Genomic DNA, 19150 nt, shown 5'->3' with positions numbered 1-19150 from the left:
ATAGAGCAGATATATGGGGTACTGTGAAGTAGTGGTGGGCTTAAGAAAATATAGCCAAATGGTGTAACTGAATCCTCATATTTGCTTTCTAAGATAGGTGATTTTACGTAACCTTGTAAAGTGTAAAACTGTATTTTTGTGTAAGCACTGTTCCTTAATCTGTATTTAACAAAATGTATATGTCAGGAATCCAGAGCAATGCCACTAGACAGGTTAATAAATATATATTAGTTTCCCCTGTAAATCATTCTGACACATAAGGAAATTAACTAACATACTTGTGAATATTTTCTCTGCACTGGACTTTCTCCAGTTTGTATGTGAAAAGAGGCAGATAAAGGAGATGAGCAAAAGGGAAACTGCACAAACAATGAACTTAGGAAAAAGGGCTTTGCAGGGAGGAAAAAGAATGAACAAGGCATAAGGCTAAGGTGGGCAGCTGGGCTAGAACTTGCTTGTGGAGCTCTTTAAATGCTATTGTCAGCCAGTACTGCTGCTCTGAAGTGGTGCCCGCTTTCTCAGGGTCTTTTAAACAGCATTATGGGCCCCCAGGCAAAGTCAGCCAGTACTCTGGGGCCCTGCCTACACAACCACTCACATGAATGAAAATGTAAATTATGGATACAATTAAGCTTCTATTTATTGGTAGTCAGTTTCCTTTCTTTCTTTCTTTCTTTATGATGAATAGATAGCAGGGGACGGCAACTGGCATGAACTGCTAAAAATATTAGAAGAACTTTATTATAGCTTTACGGCTTCGAAAAATGCATTGATTTTGTCTTTCTTATGTATATATGATATGTATTGTCAACAGCAATGTACAGATAACAGCTGATACTGAGGTGACTAGTCCACCAAAACGTTTAAAGAGGGCATAAAGGCTCCTGGAATTATATACTGAAAAGTTGGCAAGCATATAGGGCCCCTATGCTTGTAGTGCCCCCATGCAACTGCCCAGCGTGCCCATGCGTTAAGACAGCCCTGCGCTCTCTGTGCGCACCCCTTCTCTGTGGTCACACAAACCTAAGGCCAATCTTTAGTCCCACAGATGTAAAAACCATAATTGACCAGCTTTCACACAAACATCCTGATGGCGTAGCTCAACTATTACCATGGATGTCTGTCTCAAGTGTTTCAATTTATGAGGATCCATGTTTGTATCTGAGCATGGGTCTACGAGGACATGTATGTGTAATTCTGAAAGATTGTTTATGAGCGAGCACCTGTATGAATGAACACTTGTGTGCATGTATGTATATTTACATTTTTGCAAGGCATTTGCCATATGTTTCCATATATAGTTTAACACCACTCTCCCCTGAGATTTAACTAAGCAGTGATCCGAGCAGAGTGTCAACAGGTAGCATCCATTAAAGGGACACTATAGTGGTCTAGGTGCACTGTATCAGTTCCCTTAAAACTGCAATAATTACCTTACAGGGTTAACTCCACCTCTAGTAGCTGTCTACAGGCGGAGTCTCAACCAGTGCCGAGGGCTATAAGCGCTGGAATCAGGTAAGTGGCGGAAGGGTTTTTTAACCCTTTCTGCACCATAGGTATTGGGAATTATCCTCATATGTATTGGTTGTTAGGATGAATATTAAAACACTAACAATAGGGGGGAGGGTTGGGGATGGCAATGATTAGGTAGGCACCATAGGAAGCTATAGTGCTAAAAAAAATAACTTTGTTTTCCTAGCACTATAGTTTCCCTTTAACTCTGTTGCATCAATTTAAATAGTACATTTGCAGGGGACTTTAAAGACAAGTATCTTTTTCTATACATTTTAATGCATTGTTTAACTATGTAACTATGTGATTCATTGAACAGAATGGCATTTCTATGCAGCAGTTTGCATTTAAGGAAAAAATGTCACTTCCAGAGAACTGACAGTTCCTTCACCCAAGAAAGCCTTCAGAATTCTCTCTCTTTCTTACTATTCCATTTGCATGCATGTGCTATGCTTACAGCATTGTGAGAGTTCGCTAATTTACACACTTGGCCTTGGCCAGAAAAGTGTGTCACTGAAAATATTATAGAAAAGTAATAAATAAATAATATATATATATATATATATATATATATATATATATATTTAGCACAACAAATGGTTAACTTTAAAGTGTTACTTTAACAAAAAACAAACCAAAAAAAGTGTTTTAACAAAAACACTGGTTTTGGTTCGAGTAACCCTTTCTACCCTGGTACCCCAAGGAGCTATCCCTGCACTGTATATCTTACCTCTGGGTAGTTAGTGCAGGGTGGAGTGAGGCAGCACACAGCAGACCCCCGGTAAGAAGTCAAACCAATCGAAAAAGGATTGACTGCTTGAAATAATGGGAGAGCACAGTGTGCTGGGCTGATTATCGAGCTTCAACGTTCCTTTAAGCTTCTTAAATAAATATATAGACCCGGTATAAATGTATGTGTGTATATATATATATATATATATATATATATATATATAAATAATATATTTTTTAATTTGTGTCTATATATTAGTTTATTTGTGTACCCTTGTGTTGATACAAACATGTGTCATATATATTTATTAAATACATCCATTTCAAATTTGCATTAACAACAAAACCCCACATTAAGTAAACCCAGGAAATAATAAATATAAAGTATCAGCCTGCAGTACACAGACAGCCCTGGGCATGCTGCTCTCTCTCCCCCCGCCCGCTGTCTGTGTGAGGCGGTTGGTATCGGCAGATTCGCCATTAACTGGAGACCGTCCAAAAAAAAAAAAAAATCCCCGTCTCCCGGAGCCGGCGGATTTTCGGGCGGGCCGGCCTGGGCAGAGCCGTGCTGACGGTTTGTGGGTGCTGGGATTTTTTCCGAGGGCTGTTTGCCCGCGGGATGGGGCTGTGTGGAAAGTGCGGGCGGTCGGTGTGTGAGTGCGTGGGTTTACGCGGGCAGGGCCGCAGCTCCCGGAGGTGGCTCCCATTGTTCCCCGCGGCTGCTGGTCTCGGGCCGCTCACTCGGGCTCTGTAACGGCCATCGGTGTAACAGCCACACCCCGAGCGGGAATCAACCTGCGGACTGTCCCAGCCAACGCCTCCTCCTCCCCGGCCTCTCCCCAACTCCATGTCCCCGGGCCAGGGGCCCAGTGTGTAACCCGCACCCGAGCGGCTCCCCCAGGCCGGCTGCATCAGCCCCCGCGATGAACCATAACCACTGCACGCCGGTGAGCATGTTAGATCGGCGGCCAGCGGGTGATAGATATACCATGGCAGATAGAGGGCCAGCGGGGCCATGGTAGATATAGGGCCAGCGGGGCCATGGCAGATAGAGGACCAGCAGGTGATAGATATGCCATGGTAGATATAGGGCCATGGTAGATAGAGGGCCAGCAAGTGATAGATATGCCATGGTAGATATAGGGCCAGCAGGGCCATGGTAGATATAGGGCCAGCAGGGCCATGGTAGATAGAGGACCAGCAGGGCCATGGTAGATAGAGGACCAGCAGGGCCATGGTAGATAGAGGACCAGCAGGGCCATGGTAGATAGAGGACCAGCAGGGCCATGGTAGATAGAGGACCAGCAGGGCCATGGTAGATAGAGGACCAGCAGGGCCATGGTAGATAGAGGACCAGCAGGGCCATGGTAGATAGAGGACCAGCAGGGCCATGGTAGATAGAGGACCAGCAGGGCCATGGTAGATAGAGGACCAGCAGGGCCATGGTAGATAGAGGACCAGCAGGGCCATGGTAGATAGAGGACCAGCAGGGCCATGGTAGATAGAGGACCAGCAGGGCCATGGTAGATAGAGGACCAGCAGGGCCATGGTAGATAGAGGACCAGCAGGGCCATGGTAGATAGAGGACCAGCAGGGCCATGGTAGATAGAGGACCAGCAGGGCCATGGTAGATAGAGGACCAGCAGGGCCATGGTAGATAGAGGACCAGCAGGGCCATGGTAGATAGAGGACCAGCCTTAGAGCCTCCATGGATTCCTGGACTCCTATCACTAACACTGTGTGATGGGCAGGGCATGAAAAGGGCTGATCTCTATCATGGGGTCATTCACATGCAGCAGGTAGGAAGGAGCTGGGTCAGGTAAAGATATTAATACTGCAGCACAGGAATGCTGTATACAGTGGGGGAAGCACTTTTCATGTGCTGCCCATCTGCAACGAAAATTGGTTTGTGCCCAGGAAAAACATGGGAGCAACTGTGACCAGGCAGGGTGGACGTACAGCGTATTAATTGTTTTTTTTGTTTGTTTGTTTTTTTTCTTCTCACGTCAATCTACACTCAACCCCCATGATTACAATGCAAAAGGAAAAAAATATATTTTTACATTTTGCAAATGTAAAAAAAACAAAGGGGCTAAAATATCACGTTGACGTAGGTATGAGACCCTTTGCTATGACACTTGAAAGGTAGCTCATATGCCTCCCATTTCTCTGGATCATCTTAGTAATCTTTCTACACTTTGGATGCCACCTGTAGCAAACTCGCTTGCTTGGAGATGATTTGGTAAGGCACGTAGCGGTAAATGCGTATCAGAGTACAAATCAAGCCATGAGGTCATAGGAGCTGTCTACCAAGTTCAGAGACAGAATAGTGTTAAAGCAGCACTGTCACTTTATGGGGACTTTGTCGAATTCGCAAAGTCTGCTGATGGAGACATCGCCGCTGAGGGTCTGGAGGCGGGACAGGTAAAGGCGAGTTTACTTACCTGAACCTGTTCCTCACGGGTGCTGCCATTTTGGTCCGGTGTGGTGTTCCTTGACGCTGACATCACTGCTGTACTCTCGAGCATGAGGTCTATGGGTAATTCCATACACAGCCAATTCTCTGCAGCCATCACTGATGACAGCTGCAGGTATTGACACTAAGGCTCCACCTTGGAACGTGTCAAAAGTCAGGCAGAAGGAGAAATACAAAGACAAAGTAGTCTCTACTTTTTCTCTGTATGTCTCTTGACTGGGTTGGAATTTCATGACAGTGCCGCTTTAAGGCACAGATATGGGGAAAGTTACAAAAACAAAACTTAATTCCCAAGAGCACATTGGCCTCCATGATTCTTAAATGGAAGAAGCTTGGGACAACCAGGACTCTTCATAGAGCTGTTTGCAGCTGTACTGAGTAATTGGGGTATAAGGGCCTTATAAGAGAGGTGACCAAAAACCCAATGGTCACTCTGGATGAGCTGCAGAGATCATGTGTGGAGATGGAAGAAACTTGGAATGACAACCATCACTGTAACACTTAAGCATACTGGCAAGACGTTAGCCACTCCTCACTGCCACAGGAAAGAAACTAGGAAATTGCAACTACAAAAAACCTCAAACACAAAGGACTGAGAGAAACAAGATTCTTTGATCTGATGAAATGAACTTTGAGCTGTTGTCCTCTGTTCAAAATTGCATGTCTGGAGGAAACCAGGTACCGCTCATCAACTACGCAGTGCCATTTTAGTGGTGAAGCGTGGTGGTCGCACCATGCATTGGGGGTGTTTTTTCAGTGCATGAGACTGGCACTGGTTGAGGGAAAGCTGGACACCGTAAAACAGAGAGATATCCTTAACGACAACCTGGTCTCAAGGCACTCAGGACCTTAGACCTTAAGCACACAGCCAAGACAATACAAGAGTGTCTAAAAATGCAAGTAAACCAAAATAGTGGTTTCTAGACCACTGAAGTGATGGGTACCATTAAATTATATTAAAACAGTACAGGACATTGATGTCTGTCTGGCTCTGCAGTACAGGTTTCTGGGTTTTATTTGTGTTGTTGTTTTTTCTGTGATGGTTAGTGTTGTTATCAAAGTGTTGGTTAATAAAAAGCATTAAAGGATCACTATAGTGTCAGGAAAACAAACTTGTTTTTCTAACGTTATATAATCCTTAGGGGCCCCCTCCCGCTGGGCTGAAGAGTTAAAACCCCGTCAGCCACTTACCTTAATTCGGCGCTGGTGACCTCTCCGACGTCTGCTCCCCACTGGAGCCGAATGCGCATGTGCCGCAAGAGTCGTGCGTGCATTAAAAACACCCATTTCTCAATGCTTTCCTATGGATGTTCTGCGTGCTCAATGCATTGAGCGTTGCAGAAGCACCTCTAGCGGCTGTCAGGAAGATAGCCAAGCTGGATTAACCGTGCAATGTAAACATAGCAGTTTCTCTGAAACTTCTATGTTTACAGCTGCAGGGTTAAAACCTGGGGGACCTGGCACCTAGACCACTTCATTGAGCTGGAGTGGTCTTGGTGACTATAGTGTTCCTATAAGAGATTAAATGTGCCTAGAAGTTTTGTTGTTGTTGTTTAGAGATTGAATGTACCTTGAAGTTTCTTTGTTGCTGTTTTTTAAATTTTATTTCGTATGCCTTAAGTCTGGTTCAGTGGCATATCAGGAAGTTGGAGTTGTCAGATTTGTGTGCTATTTAACAGAACAACTACTACTAGAAAACTCTGCAGTGGAGATTTAGGATAGCGTTCTTCAGTTAGAGACAGAGGAGAAAGCATAGTTACTGCCACATGACATATATTTAAATGTGGGGATAGGCTTATAGCTGCAGTTATTCAACACTGTTGTTGTTGTGTTTGAAGTGTCTCCTTAAAGATCATAATTGCAATATATAGCTTTAGTTTTATTTGTAAGCCCAGCCATTCACTTCTCTGTGGTTTTTTTAAAGTTACAATCTTCTTTAGAACACATGTTTGTGATCATGCATTTTGTCATGGCTCAGATAAATAAGATATTTATAATTAAACTTATACCATGTGCTGTGCAGCTGTTTACAGTTTAGTGTGAGTGAAAGTACAAACTGTCCTGAAATCCTGTAATGTAAACTTGCGCTAAATTAAATATTGCATAATTAAATAGTATGAGTATTGTAAATATTTTTTAAAGATAATTTTCAATGACATCTCTAACTTTACACATCTATTTAGTTCTTCAAACGATAAGATTCTAGTAATTAATTTTAGTAATGCATCAACCCTATAGTGTATCTACTTTTATTCCAATAAAGGTAGATCTAGCTTTCAATCATTCTGAGACTAATTAAAAGATCTAGTAGTAAATGTCTGTTAATCATCTGTCAGATTTTTAAATCAGAGAGTGTTCTAAAAACTGAGTCACCATTTGGAGAAAAGAGTTCTACAAAAATAGTTGAAAGTAATACTCTAAGGACCAGTACAGCATTTGTAGTGGTTATACAGAGTGTTTGGGCGTTGTTCTCCCAGTTTGTCCCACTAAAGTGTGCCAAACCGTTTTGGACTGGTTTGACAAAACTGGCTATCCTTGCGTGTACCGCATGCTCTCTCTGCTGCAACTTGAATGATGCGGAACCGTGTATGCATTATCTTGTCCATCTTTTTATAACGACCTACCCCTATCCGTCTACAGTCTAAAGCAGATGTTTACTTCCCATTCGCTGAGCTGCAGCATAGTTGCTAGGAGAGCCTTTAATTTTGTGAAACCACTCAATAGTGGTTTGATGCACACTGGGGGAGACAACGCCTAGAGGCTCCACGTCTTAACCACTACAGTGAGCTGTCCTGGTTATGTTTCTTAGAGTGCATATTTTAAATAATCTTTGCAAATATCAATTGCTCACAGATTCAGACATAAATCAGATTTTAGATCTACTGGAAATAGACTGAGTGGTGCATATTATTGTGGTCTGCATTTTAAATCACGCTACAGGGTTGGTTATACTTAACAAAAATAGTAGTTTTTTTTTTTTTTTCTTCATTATAATTTTATGGTATTGTTCTTCATCTACAAAAGGGAGTGGTGTTTTGTGTATGGAAAAAAAACTACCACTTAAACTTTAGGTGTTTAACTTCATGTCTCTGAATGCCTGTTTTATAAAAGTGCAAATTTCAAGAAAAATCTGCACTTTTTATAAATCCCTTTAGTACATTCCAACCGTCAAGCAGACTGTAGTTCAAAGTGGAAGTAAGTACTTATCTATGAGAAGTATTCAGTGGATTACTGAAATTGCCCTGCATACACTGTGTTTTCCAATGCTGTTCTGTGAGAAACCACCACTAATTGAACGCAAGTCAGTAATTATGACTTTGCAGGAGGCGGATTGGAAATACAGTGAAGATCATCTCCCTACGCTGGAATAAAGGTGAGTTAATGAATTTGAACTCTTACAGTGATAACAATAAGTACCTCCCAAATCAAACATGTTTAACCTGTTATCGGTATGGTTTTAAACTTGAAAAAGGCAAAGACCAAATCAAGAACTATATTTTTAAATACTTTGTATTCTTGTTTTATATTTATTTGTCATGTATCCTGTTTTGTTTGGATGACTTTATCTCCCGTTCTTTTATTGTTACTGCAGATGTAACATAATGGGGGTGGACTTCGATGTCAAGACATTCTGCCACAACCTGAGGGCTACCAAGCCACCCTATGAGTGTCCTGTAGAGACCTGCCGTAAGATATACAAAAGTTACAGTGGGATTGAATATCACCTGTATCACTATGATCATGACAACCCACCACTTCAGCAGCAGACCCCAATTCGTAAACCAAAAAAGAAAGGACGCCATCCTCGCTCCGCAAACAAACAGTCGCCTACACACTCAGAATTATCTCAGTCACCCAGCCGTGAGGTGATGACCTATGCACAGGCGCAAAGGCTAGTTGAAGTAGAGCTACATGGCAGGGTTCATCGTATAAGCATCTTTGACAACCTGGACGTTGTTTCAGAGGACGATGAAGTGCCAGAGGAGACGCCAGAAAACGGCAGCAACAAAGAAAACAATGAGACTCCTGCCACCACTCCCAAATCAGGGAAACACAAGAACAAGGAGAAGAAAAAAGACTCCAACCACCACCACCACCATAGTGCATCCACAGGGACCACTCCAAAACTCCCAGAGGTAGTCTACCGAGAACTAGATCAGGACACACCAGATGCACCAACTCGTCCTTCTTCCTATTACAGGTAAGTTATCGTTATTTAGTTATAATCTCCAAAAATCTGCTGCTACTATGTTTTTTTTTTTTTTTTGCATGTAAAGATTCTATGTCATGTGGAGGCATAACCTCACTGTACAACTAGTAAGGGATTGAGGAAACACACATGATTATTTATTAATCAAGAGCTTGTACTGTAGCCATACACGCGCTCAAATGCTATAAACGAAGCTACTGAGAAATTTGCAACTGTAAAGTTATTGTTCTGCATGAGTAAAAATTTATTGGTGCAGTCCATTTTAAATAAACACTTGTGCAGTTTTGTATTTATATGACATGGAGCTTATACCCAGGCTCTGGAAAATATGGTTTAACCTGGAGTCGCCCTCCGCATAGAGTAGAAACATTTTAATATAAGGTGTTCTTACAAAACTGGTATTTTCTAATATTTCTATTTCATAATACTTAACTTATAGTCTTACCTGGCTATTTACTAAAGTGAGAATTCACAGTGATATTCAAATTTAAAGCCAGAGTAGCTGAACTGAAAACATAGCTTACTGAGAGTATTTTACTTTTAGCTACTTTTACTTTAAATCTACCCTGTAGATGTGTGTTTTCTACTTGTACATACATAGAGCTGGAAAGTTGTCAGTCCACTTAAAATCACTGACAAAATCCGTATTCTGATTGGATATGCTCCTGATGTTTGCCCTCTATTCTGTGCATCTTTCCTGCAGTAATACCACCCAGATCTGTTTTGTAAGTGATTATTTTTCTGTTATTTAGGTACATTGAGAAGTCCACAGAGGAGATGGATGAGGAAGTAGAATACGACATGGATGAAGAGGATTATATTTGGCTCGATATCATGAATGAGCGACGAAAGACAGAAGGCGTGAACTCTATCCCACAGGAGATCTTTGAGTACTTGATGGACAGGCTGGAGAAAGAATCATACTTTGAGAGTCATAACAAAGGAGACCCGAACACATTAATTGACGAGGATGCCGTATGTTGTATCTGTAATGATGGGGAATGCCAAAACAGTAATGTTATATTGTTCTGCGACATGTGTAATTTAGCTGTGCACCAGGAGTGTTATGGGGTCCCATACATACCAGAGGGCCAGTGGCTTTGTAGAAGATGTCTTCAATCACCTTCTAGAGCAGTGGATTGTGCACTCTGTCCAAATAAAGGAGGGGCATTTAAGCAGACAGACGATGGACGTTGGGCTCACGTGGTGTGTGCCCTTTGGATACCTGAGGTTTGTTTTGCAAACACAGTCTTCCTGGAGCCTATAGACAGCATTGAACATATCCCAGCAGCGAGGTGGAAGCTGACGTGCTACATTTGCAAACAGCGTGGCTCGGGTGCGTGCATCCAGTGTCACAAAGCAAACTGTTACACAGCCTTCCATGTCACCTGTGCACAACAGGCTGGACTGTATATGAAAATGGAACCAGTGCGGGAGACTGGTGCCAACGGGACATCTTTCAGTGTCCGAAAGACTGCGTACTGTGATATCCATACTCCTCCTGGGTCTGTCTGCAAACTTCCAGCCCTCTCTCACAGTGAAGGAGAGGAAGAGGATGAGGAGGAAGAGGAAGATGGCAAAGGCTGGAGCTCTGAAAAAGTGAAGAAGGCAAAAGCCAAATCAAGGATCAAAATGAAGAAAGCCAGAAAAATCCTTGCAGAGAAAAGAGCTGCTGCCCCTGTTGTGTCTGTCCCTTGCATTCCTCCACACAGGTAAAACATTGTGCAATACCTGTTCTACTACTGCACGGTTATTATGTAGTAAATACCCCTGCAGAGGAGGTGTCAATGTCTTGTTTTTCTGTGCCAACTGTATTTCCTCTTTCTTAAAGAGACACTGTCACCGGTGACAGTATGGATTTACTCTTAGACTCCGCCTTGAGTAAGAAAGTCAGACGGAGGACAAATACAGAGACAAAGTAGTCCCTACTTTGTTTCTATATATCTCCTAACTGGGTTGGTTTTTCAGGGACTGTGCCGCTTAAAAAACAAAACAAAAAAAATTACAATGTATGAAAACCCTGTATATCTCAGTTAGTGTTCCTTTTACGCGGCGCAGTCCTGCAATAGCAATATTAGCTACTGTTATCTTTGGAAGTGACTTTGTTCCTCCTGACTGTAAGTTACTTTTAATGCGCATTTAGAAGGCAGTACGTTGGGTGCCTGAAGCCACCCAGTTTTATGGCCACAAGCAAGATGACCATTCTAGCAATGTAAGGGTTGTTGATATTTTCTGTTGCTGAGCGTCTTCAGTTTATTAATTACAGTAAATACTTAGATTGCTTGTGTCATGTGGGAGAACTTGCAAGTTTGGATGCAATAGGATACATGCATCTCCATAAGTGCTTTTATATTGTAATGCATGCTATGGCTTGTACATGCACACTCACCTGCTGGTGGAGCCAAGAACACATGGTGATGGCTGTTTCTGGCACCCTAAATCTTTGGCATCTCATTTCCCAGAATGCTCAGCCTGACGGTTGATCATCAATGGAAATATATTTTCCAGAAATCTGGTGTGACATGTTTAGCAATCATTGGTATTAAAGGGAAGTTCTAATGTTATAAATACATCTATTAGTGTCCCTTTAAGATATAAGCTTATATTTGAAAGATAAAAAATATATATATTTCATTGTAGATCAGAGACATGCATTCTGTACTTCTGTCATTGTACAGGTACAAGATTCCAGACTGTCTGTTAACTCTTATCTGTAGATAAATGTTTCCTTGGCAACCCAATACCAGAGATTGGGCAGGCTGCATTCATAATCGATCGCAGTTTGATGCACAGTGCTCTTTTTGATCCCCTGCCACTTTGCAATTGTCATGACAACCAGTGCAGACTGACCTTTTTCTTAAGTGTACAAAAAAAAATCAGTAAGTGTGTGGTAACTGCAGTGTTAAAAATATAAAAAGATTAACAATAGTGCAGCATATGTGCCAAAACTGCTGTGGTTCCAGCACAGCAAAATATAGACCAAAAAAAATAGAAACTCACAATGCACTGCTTAGTAGATCAGGTCCACTCATGAAACCCACATTCAATGAAGTTCATTGTTTGGAGTATATATTTGTTTATTTGAGGATATGGACACTGGGATACACAACAGGGAATAGCCCCATTACAAATCACATATGAAGTGTTTTTTTTTATGATGCCGACAATCAAATTGCCATCTTTTTACAGGCTAATGTTGAGATCATGCAGCTCTTAGCATATTAACATTTTTCATGTATCCTGAAACACTGCTATTTGTTCTTTGATACCTGCATTGGAATGATACAATGCCCAGAAAGTGCCACAAGAATTGACCGCATTTACATGGCTGAAAAGGAGCTTTTATACCATCGCAGATTAATTTGTCCCCTGAGGTGCTAATTAAAATGCTCCTTTCACATGTGTTATTACCACCATTGAGAGTAATTTAAGGATTATTCTGTCTATAATCTATATACAAAAGAAGGAGTTTTAATGGTTGCAACTCCTCTCTCTCAAGTTACGTGTAAATAAAGGAAAAGGCTGTTTGAATTTTTTTTTTTTTAAATGTTTATTGAACTTTTTCAACCTTTTTTTCATTTTTAAAGGTAATGCCACAATGTCATTATTGCAGATGGTAGTGTAACCCATAACTAGCTGAACATCAGCAACTGACCCCCTCCATTTTTTTTTTCTCCTATTAATCTTTTTATACTGTTAATCTTTCAAGGGTATTTATATACATATGCAAATCTTGATATAGTTACACTCCATGCATTATAGTGTTTAAAGGAACACTCCAAGCACCATACCCACTAAAGCTTGCAATCAACGGAAAAGACAAAGCAGGAAGGAGAAAGCTCAAGGAGCACTAGTGTTGGGGTTAAGCCAGGGAATGGTGAAGTATTAGTAAAAAGAGAAGAAATGAGTGCCCTAAATGCATTTAAAATATAACCTTTAATAGTAATAATAAAATCTAGTATAAGTATCCATAATGAGGGTAATACTGACAAAAATATAATAAACTAAGGTATATACACACTCTGGTAGGTAACAGTCAATAGGAAAATATGTAGACAAACTTGCTGTTTCACTTTTTTAGTGTATTATCGTGTACACGCATTTTTATAGCTAGCGGTAACTACCCAGCTATTGTGGATTGCAAAACGATCCCTTGCATATACCACTAGATAAGGTCTCTGAATACTTTGAAACATGACCTATCCTAGCCCTGTATCCCATCATTGTTATGTCTACATGGTCTCTCTACATATTTTCCTATTGACTGTTACCTACCAGAGTGTGTATATACCTTAGTTTATTATATTTTTTTCAGTATTACCCTCATTATGGATACTTATACTAGATTTTATTATTACTATTAAAGGTTATATTTTAAATGCATTTAGGGCACTCATTTCTTCTTTTCTCTTTACTAATACTTTTGCAATCAATGTATACTCATGTCCTTTGAGCTTAGCCATGCATTGCAGGAACCAGCTGGGGAAAGCAAACATTTTTCCTACAATGATATTGGAGGTAGGCAACGGTGCCCAGTGAATCCCAGGTAAGAAGTCAAACTATTCTAAAACAGTTTGACTCCTTACCTTAAAGGTGGCAGCAGACTCTTCTGGTACCATAACCAATGCAGTGAGCTGTAGTGATATGGTGCTTGGAGTGTTCTTTGATACCCATCAATTCATTATGGCTTATGTGAAAGGTTATTAACTGGACATTCCCACGCAATCCTTTTTTTTTATTTTTGCTTAATAAAAATTCGAAATTAAGTGAAGCAATGTGGTTTGGCTAGACTTAAAATCAAAACTCCCTGTTTTAAAGCCACTTTAGCATCTCTCAAAATTGATTCCTTTAAATTCCTCTGAAAATACTTTGATGTTTTCCACCCTTTGTCATCTCTGATGTGTGTTTGTGTTTTGTGTTTTTTCTTTTTTGCAGACTCAGTAAGATCACAAACCGGTTGACGATCCAGAGAAAAAGTCAGTTTATGCAGAGGTTGCACAGTTACTGGACGCTAAAGAGGCAGTCGCGTAATGGAGTGCCTTTGTTGCGTCGACTGCAAACTCACTTACAGTCGCAAAGGAGCTGTGAGCAGGTCAGAAAAGAGCTCATCTGTACCTAGAGCTAAGAAAAGCGCTGAACATGAAAATAAGTCCCTTTCTTCTTTTTTTTTTTTTTTTCTTTCTCTTAAATTAAAGGGAGTCTATAATGAAAAAGATGTAATGTCTTTTGTGTGTTAGTTGTTTGATGTCTCCTGTGTCAATGTAGTATAACTATACGTTATGTCTGTTTAAATCTATTTTACTACGATGGTAATCTTGCAGGCACAAACTCACCCTGCAACCCCTTCTGTGCTTCTTCCTGTCTGAGGTGATATAACACTATAGGTGTTTTGTGTTAAGAACAGCTGTGTAAAAATCACCATGGCAACCAATGGAATGTTTCCTACAGTAGTTTCGTTTAGAACTTTGCCCTAGGTTTGCACCTTATCAGAACCCACTGTGATTCACTGATTCAAAGTACATATCACTATGCATAACAAGATGTAAGTCTGTTTATGCAGTATCACAATAAACACTATTTGCAGATTTATGTAGAATGCAACTTATTGTGTACATAACTATGCAAAATAGCATCAGAGAATTAAAAAAAAAAAAATGTGACTTGACTGATCGAGAATAGGGGTAGGCTGCCTACAAATTTGAAAATGACATGTAAAACAAGTGAATTGTTTTCGATAACCCAGAGTAGAGAGGGGTTTGACCAACCCGAAAGCCTAACAATCAGTTGTCAGACCTAGAATTTCACAGAGTATTCTTCAAAAACAGTTTAATTTCAGATAACTATAAACTAATTTTATGGCTACTTTAAAAAAAAAAATATATATAAATTCTCTGGGCCATGGGACTGCAAGTAGGTTATTGTTGCTGAAACACTGTTCAGAAAGTCAAAGCTTAGTGTGAGGTGTTTTAGGCCTCACTTGACAGACCCTGCCAACAGCCACCACTCCTATATATGTTAACCGCTGTCTCCTAATGAATCAGTGCTCTGTTTATTCTTCTGCAATGTTGTGTGTTAAGTCATGTTGTTTCCTGTCTGGGCAGGGTTGTCTGCCTTTTCTGAGCAGAGTGCAATTAAAAAGAAAAAAACTTTTTTTAAAAAAATCAATTTATAATGGATTTTTGCTTTCAATCTGAGCATCACGCAATAGATTGTGTAGTAATATGATCATAGAAATCAATCTGTATGTATTGTATCCCTACCTAATAGGAAATGAAATGGCGTATACCTCTTCCTGATGATGTACCGGTGCACCTGGGAACAATTGCTAAATCAAATGATGAGTCTGGAGATCAAACCCATAAGGTGATAAGAGAGAAATCTCAGAGGAGACATATAGGGTTCTCTTTTTTTCTTTCTTTTTTTCAGTGCAGTTTTTGGTTTTCCCCTTTCCTCTTATATTTAAATGGGTTTAAAGAAAACATGGCTGCATATGGGTAAATCATTGTGTGACAGAACCATAATTAAAATACAACATTTTATAATTGCAAAGACTAAAGTCTACAAAAGAACTAGGAGGCAAAAATGATGTAAAAAATAGTATATTATGAGAGAGGTGAAATATATCTGCATGTGTATTGCAGCAGATGGTGACAAGACACTGAAAATTCATAAAGATAACCAGAAAGACAAAAGAGCATGGCCATTTATGGCAGTGGTGTCAAAAGATGGCTCCCCACAGATTAACCAAGAAATATGAGAACGAGTAATCCAACAACTGGAGAACCCAAGGATCAATTCCCCTCATTTAGGGCAATGTAGTTAGGAGAGAATTATTTGAATCTATTCCTTTAATGCGTAATTACCTTTAAGATGAATTGCTTTCTACTAAGAACTCATGATTCAAGACTTGTTATTTTTTTTATTTTTTTATTAACACTTGTTAAAATACAATTATTGAGTGAGGGTATGGTTCGCAAAGGGTAAATAATTTTGCATGTCCACTCTTTTTTTTAATAGAATGACTCCAGTGACAAGAACTGGGTGTTAAAGGAACAGCTGAAATCATGGCAGAGATTGAGACACGATCTGGAGCGGGCACGTCTGCTGGTAGAATTAATACGGAAACGAGAAAAGCTGAAAAGAGAAACGGTAATCGACCACAATCCTCCAGCTAAATCGTATTTTCCTGTTTTCTTTCACTGGTCTCTCTCGGCTAATTCTAAAGCGTTTCTTTCTCTTGCAGATTAAGGTTCAGCAGTTGGCACTTGAGGTGCAGCTGACTCCATTTCTCATTCTTTTGAGAAGAACATTAGAACAGTTAGAGGAGAAAGATACAAATAATATATTCACTGAGCCAGTCCCTCTGTCAGAGGTAACAGAAATCTACGAAGTAAGAATACCACCTCATCCTCTTTTATTTTTATACTTCATGTTCGACAGTGTGCATTTTATGTTCTGAATTTTCTGTTATTTACAACGTAAATTCATACATGGCATTAAGTATGTTTTTCAAAATGCAAGCAAAATATAACACTTAAAGAGTTTAGTTTTTTTTTTTTTCGTTTTTTTCTTTTCAATTTAGTTCTACAGGATGTCTGCATTTTTTGCAGCTATTTGTATTTTTTTTTCTCCTCTGGGCATTTCCTGATCAGATACTATGCCTTGAATTAATATCCGTGCTAAGATTGACTCAGACCAAAAAGCAGCTATTCGAAATGCAGTTTTGAATTCAAACGGAAAATAAAAATAATTGGTATCCCTGTGGAGCTATTTAAATGTATTTCATAATACATGATTGGTTGTGGAACATAACTCATAAAACACAATTCAAATATACTGTTTTACATAAATATAAACATACACCCTCCTAACTGTCTTAGATGACGACAATACAGGAAAGATAAACCTTGATTAAAGTGAACATGTAATGGAAAAAATGTACCACTTACCTTAAATCGCCCCCATATATATTGAATACATCAAGTTTTACTCACTCTTCCTCTGTTCCAGCGCCACTTTGTTCCTCCTTGCCATCGAACTCTTTGCCTTGCTTGGGATGCAGGCAAATATTGTGACATGGGCCAGCAGGCCGTCACATCACTCCGTTACTATACTCCCATAGCAACCACAGAGCATGCAGTGCGGTTGCTATGGAAGGAGAACAGAGGGACCTCCTGTGGGAGATCTTTTCTGCTCTCCCTCTTTTTAAAGCAGGGCTTAAAAATTCATGTCGTATGTTACCAGTGTAGGACAAGTAAATTTACTCTCCACTGCGAGCATAGAGAGTCCATGGCTCACTTACCAGGGTGAGTTTCTACTCACCAGGGTGGTATTTTTACTTGCCACTGAACATCAAATCCTGCAATATAGCAACAATACTTCTCATAGAGAAGCATTGAATCCACTCACGTACTTTAAAGTACAGTTCCAAACGAATGAGGCAGGAAACTTTCCCGGCTGTCTGCTTGACAGTCCGGACTTGTTACTAAAGGGATTTTACATCATGTTTTCTTTTGAGACATCCTGATCAGCCAGCCATTGTGCATTAAATCTCCTGATTAATCACAACACTAATAAAACAATGAATTAAATTTATCTTACTGTGACCAACTTATATAACCAGTATAAACAGTTAATTAATTGAAAAAAACAGTTGCCCAATGCTTATATTATTCTTTTAAATATTTTGTTTGTTTGTTAAGGAACTGCATAATGGTTATACCCTTATATATCCAATGGGAACAGTAAGAATAAAATTCACATTATAACATATATATATATATATATATTTTTTTAAATAAGAATGTTATCTTAAGATAACAAGCCTGATTTTCCTGTAGGTGTAACTATTTTTAATTTTTTTTTTTTTTTTATAAATTTTTGTTGTGCATGAAATAACAGTAGGCTTGCTCAGCTACAAGAGCAGTCGCAGGCAAAGTGATAACAGCCATTATAAGTATGACATGGCATATGAATAGACCGCACAATTGTTGGTTTATAGTAATAGGAGGGATAGACCGTGGAGAGACAAAGCATATAAGATACAGGCTTTTCTAGCTGTCTGTGATAGTAGTATAGATTAGAGTTCAACGCTTATAGTACATGCTAGGCAACTTAAAAATTAACATTTTTATATGACCAGGCTTAGACGTAGTTTAGTGCAGACAGGGTCATTTCTTGAGCTGGTACTGCACTATTGTTAGAGTAGATTAATTAAACTTGCTTATGCAGGATATGTCAATGAGTGATTGAGCGGTCATTACGTCTCATTGTGTAACATGTTCTGGCATTTGAGGTTTAAAGGAGCACTATAGGGTCAGGAACACAAACATGTATTCCTGACCCTATAGGGTTAAAACCACCATCTAGCCCCCCTGTCCGCCTCATGCTATCCTAAACATAGAAAAATCTTACTTGTATTCAAGCCTGCACCTGCAAGCTTTGTCCCTGTTTCCTTTTGACCTGCCCACTGCCGGCTGACAGCAGAAGTGGTAGTCTGATCCAATCACAATGCTTCCCCATAAAATTGGCTGAGACTGACAAAGAGGCAGATCAGGGGCAGAGCCAGCATGATTCAAACAGCTCTGGCCAATCAGCATCTCCTCATAGAGATGAATCAATAAATCTCTATGAGGAAAGTTCAGTGTCTGCATGCAGAGGGAGGAGATACTGAATGTTTGGATGCATTTTAGGCAGCCATGACCCAGGAAGGATCTCTAACAGCCATCTAAGGAGTGGCCAGTGAAGTTATCACTAGGCTGTAATGTAAACACTGCATTTTCTCTGAAAAGACAGTGTTTACAGCAAAAAGCCTGAAGGTAATGATTCTACTCACCAGAACAAATGCAATAAGCTGTAGTTGTTCTGGTGACTATAGTGTCCCTTTAAGGGACGTAGCTTTGAAAAAGTAGAGGCAATGCTTTGGTATGAGTTGGCAGACATGTTAATTAGAGTAATGTAATAATGGTAGTTTAGTCCAAATGTAGATATCTAGTACTCTGTAAAGTAAAAAGAGCAATTAACGATTGGATTGACTATGAATGCCAGAAGGACACCAAATAATGTGGTTACTGCAAGCGTTTCATACGCGTTCGGAGCATCCCTGTGGGCTGCTTAGCCGATGCCACGTGATGGGTGTAACTATTTTTAACTTTGTGTCTATTACCTCAGAATGCTTAGATTTTATTTTTATCTTTGCAGAACAGGAATATTCAGTAACT

General features: G+C 40.0%; 1 protein-coding gene across 3 annotated transcripts in view; it reads left to right on the top strand.

Annotated features, from left to right (window-relative positions):
• Window positions 1–2910: 2910 nt before the first annotated feature.
• BRPF1 (bromodomain and PHD finger containing 1) overlaps window positions 2911–19150 on the top strand; it is a 32244-nt gene continuing 16004 nt past the window's right edge. For all 3 annotated transcript variants that reach the window (XM_063426736.1, XM_063426737.1, XM_063426738.1), the window contains exons 1-7: window positions 2911–3191; window positions 8313–8921; window positions 9683–10642; window positions 13866–14022; window positions 15198–15293; window positions 15948–16079; window positions 16174–16320. In XM_063426736.1, coding sequence (XP_063282806.1) covers window positions 8323–8921; window positions 9683–10642; window positions 13866–14022; window positions 15198–15293; window positions 15948–16079; window positions 16174–16320 — 2091 coding nt within the window. In that variant the 5' untranslated portion in view covers window positions 2911–3191; window positions 8313–8322. The remainder of the gene's footprint in view (window positions 3192–8312; window positions 8922–9682; window positions 10643–13865; window positions 14023–15197; window positions 15294–15947; window positions 16080–16173; window positions 16321–19150) is intronic.

Source organism: Pelobates fuscus, chromosome 7, assembly GCF_036172605.1.
Source record: "Pelobates fuscus isolate aPelFus1 chromosome 7, aPelFus1.pri, whole genome shotgun sequence".
NCBI lineage: Eukaryota > Metazoa > Chordata > Amphibia > Anura > Pelobatidae > Pelobates > Pelobates fuscus.
This window is presented reverse-complemented; position numbering and strand designations above follow the sequence as displayed.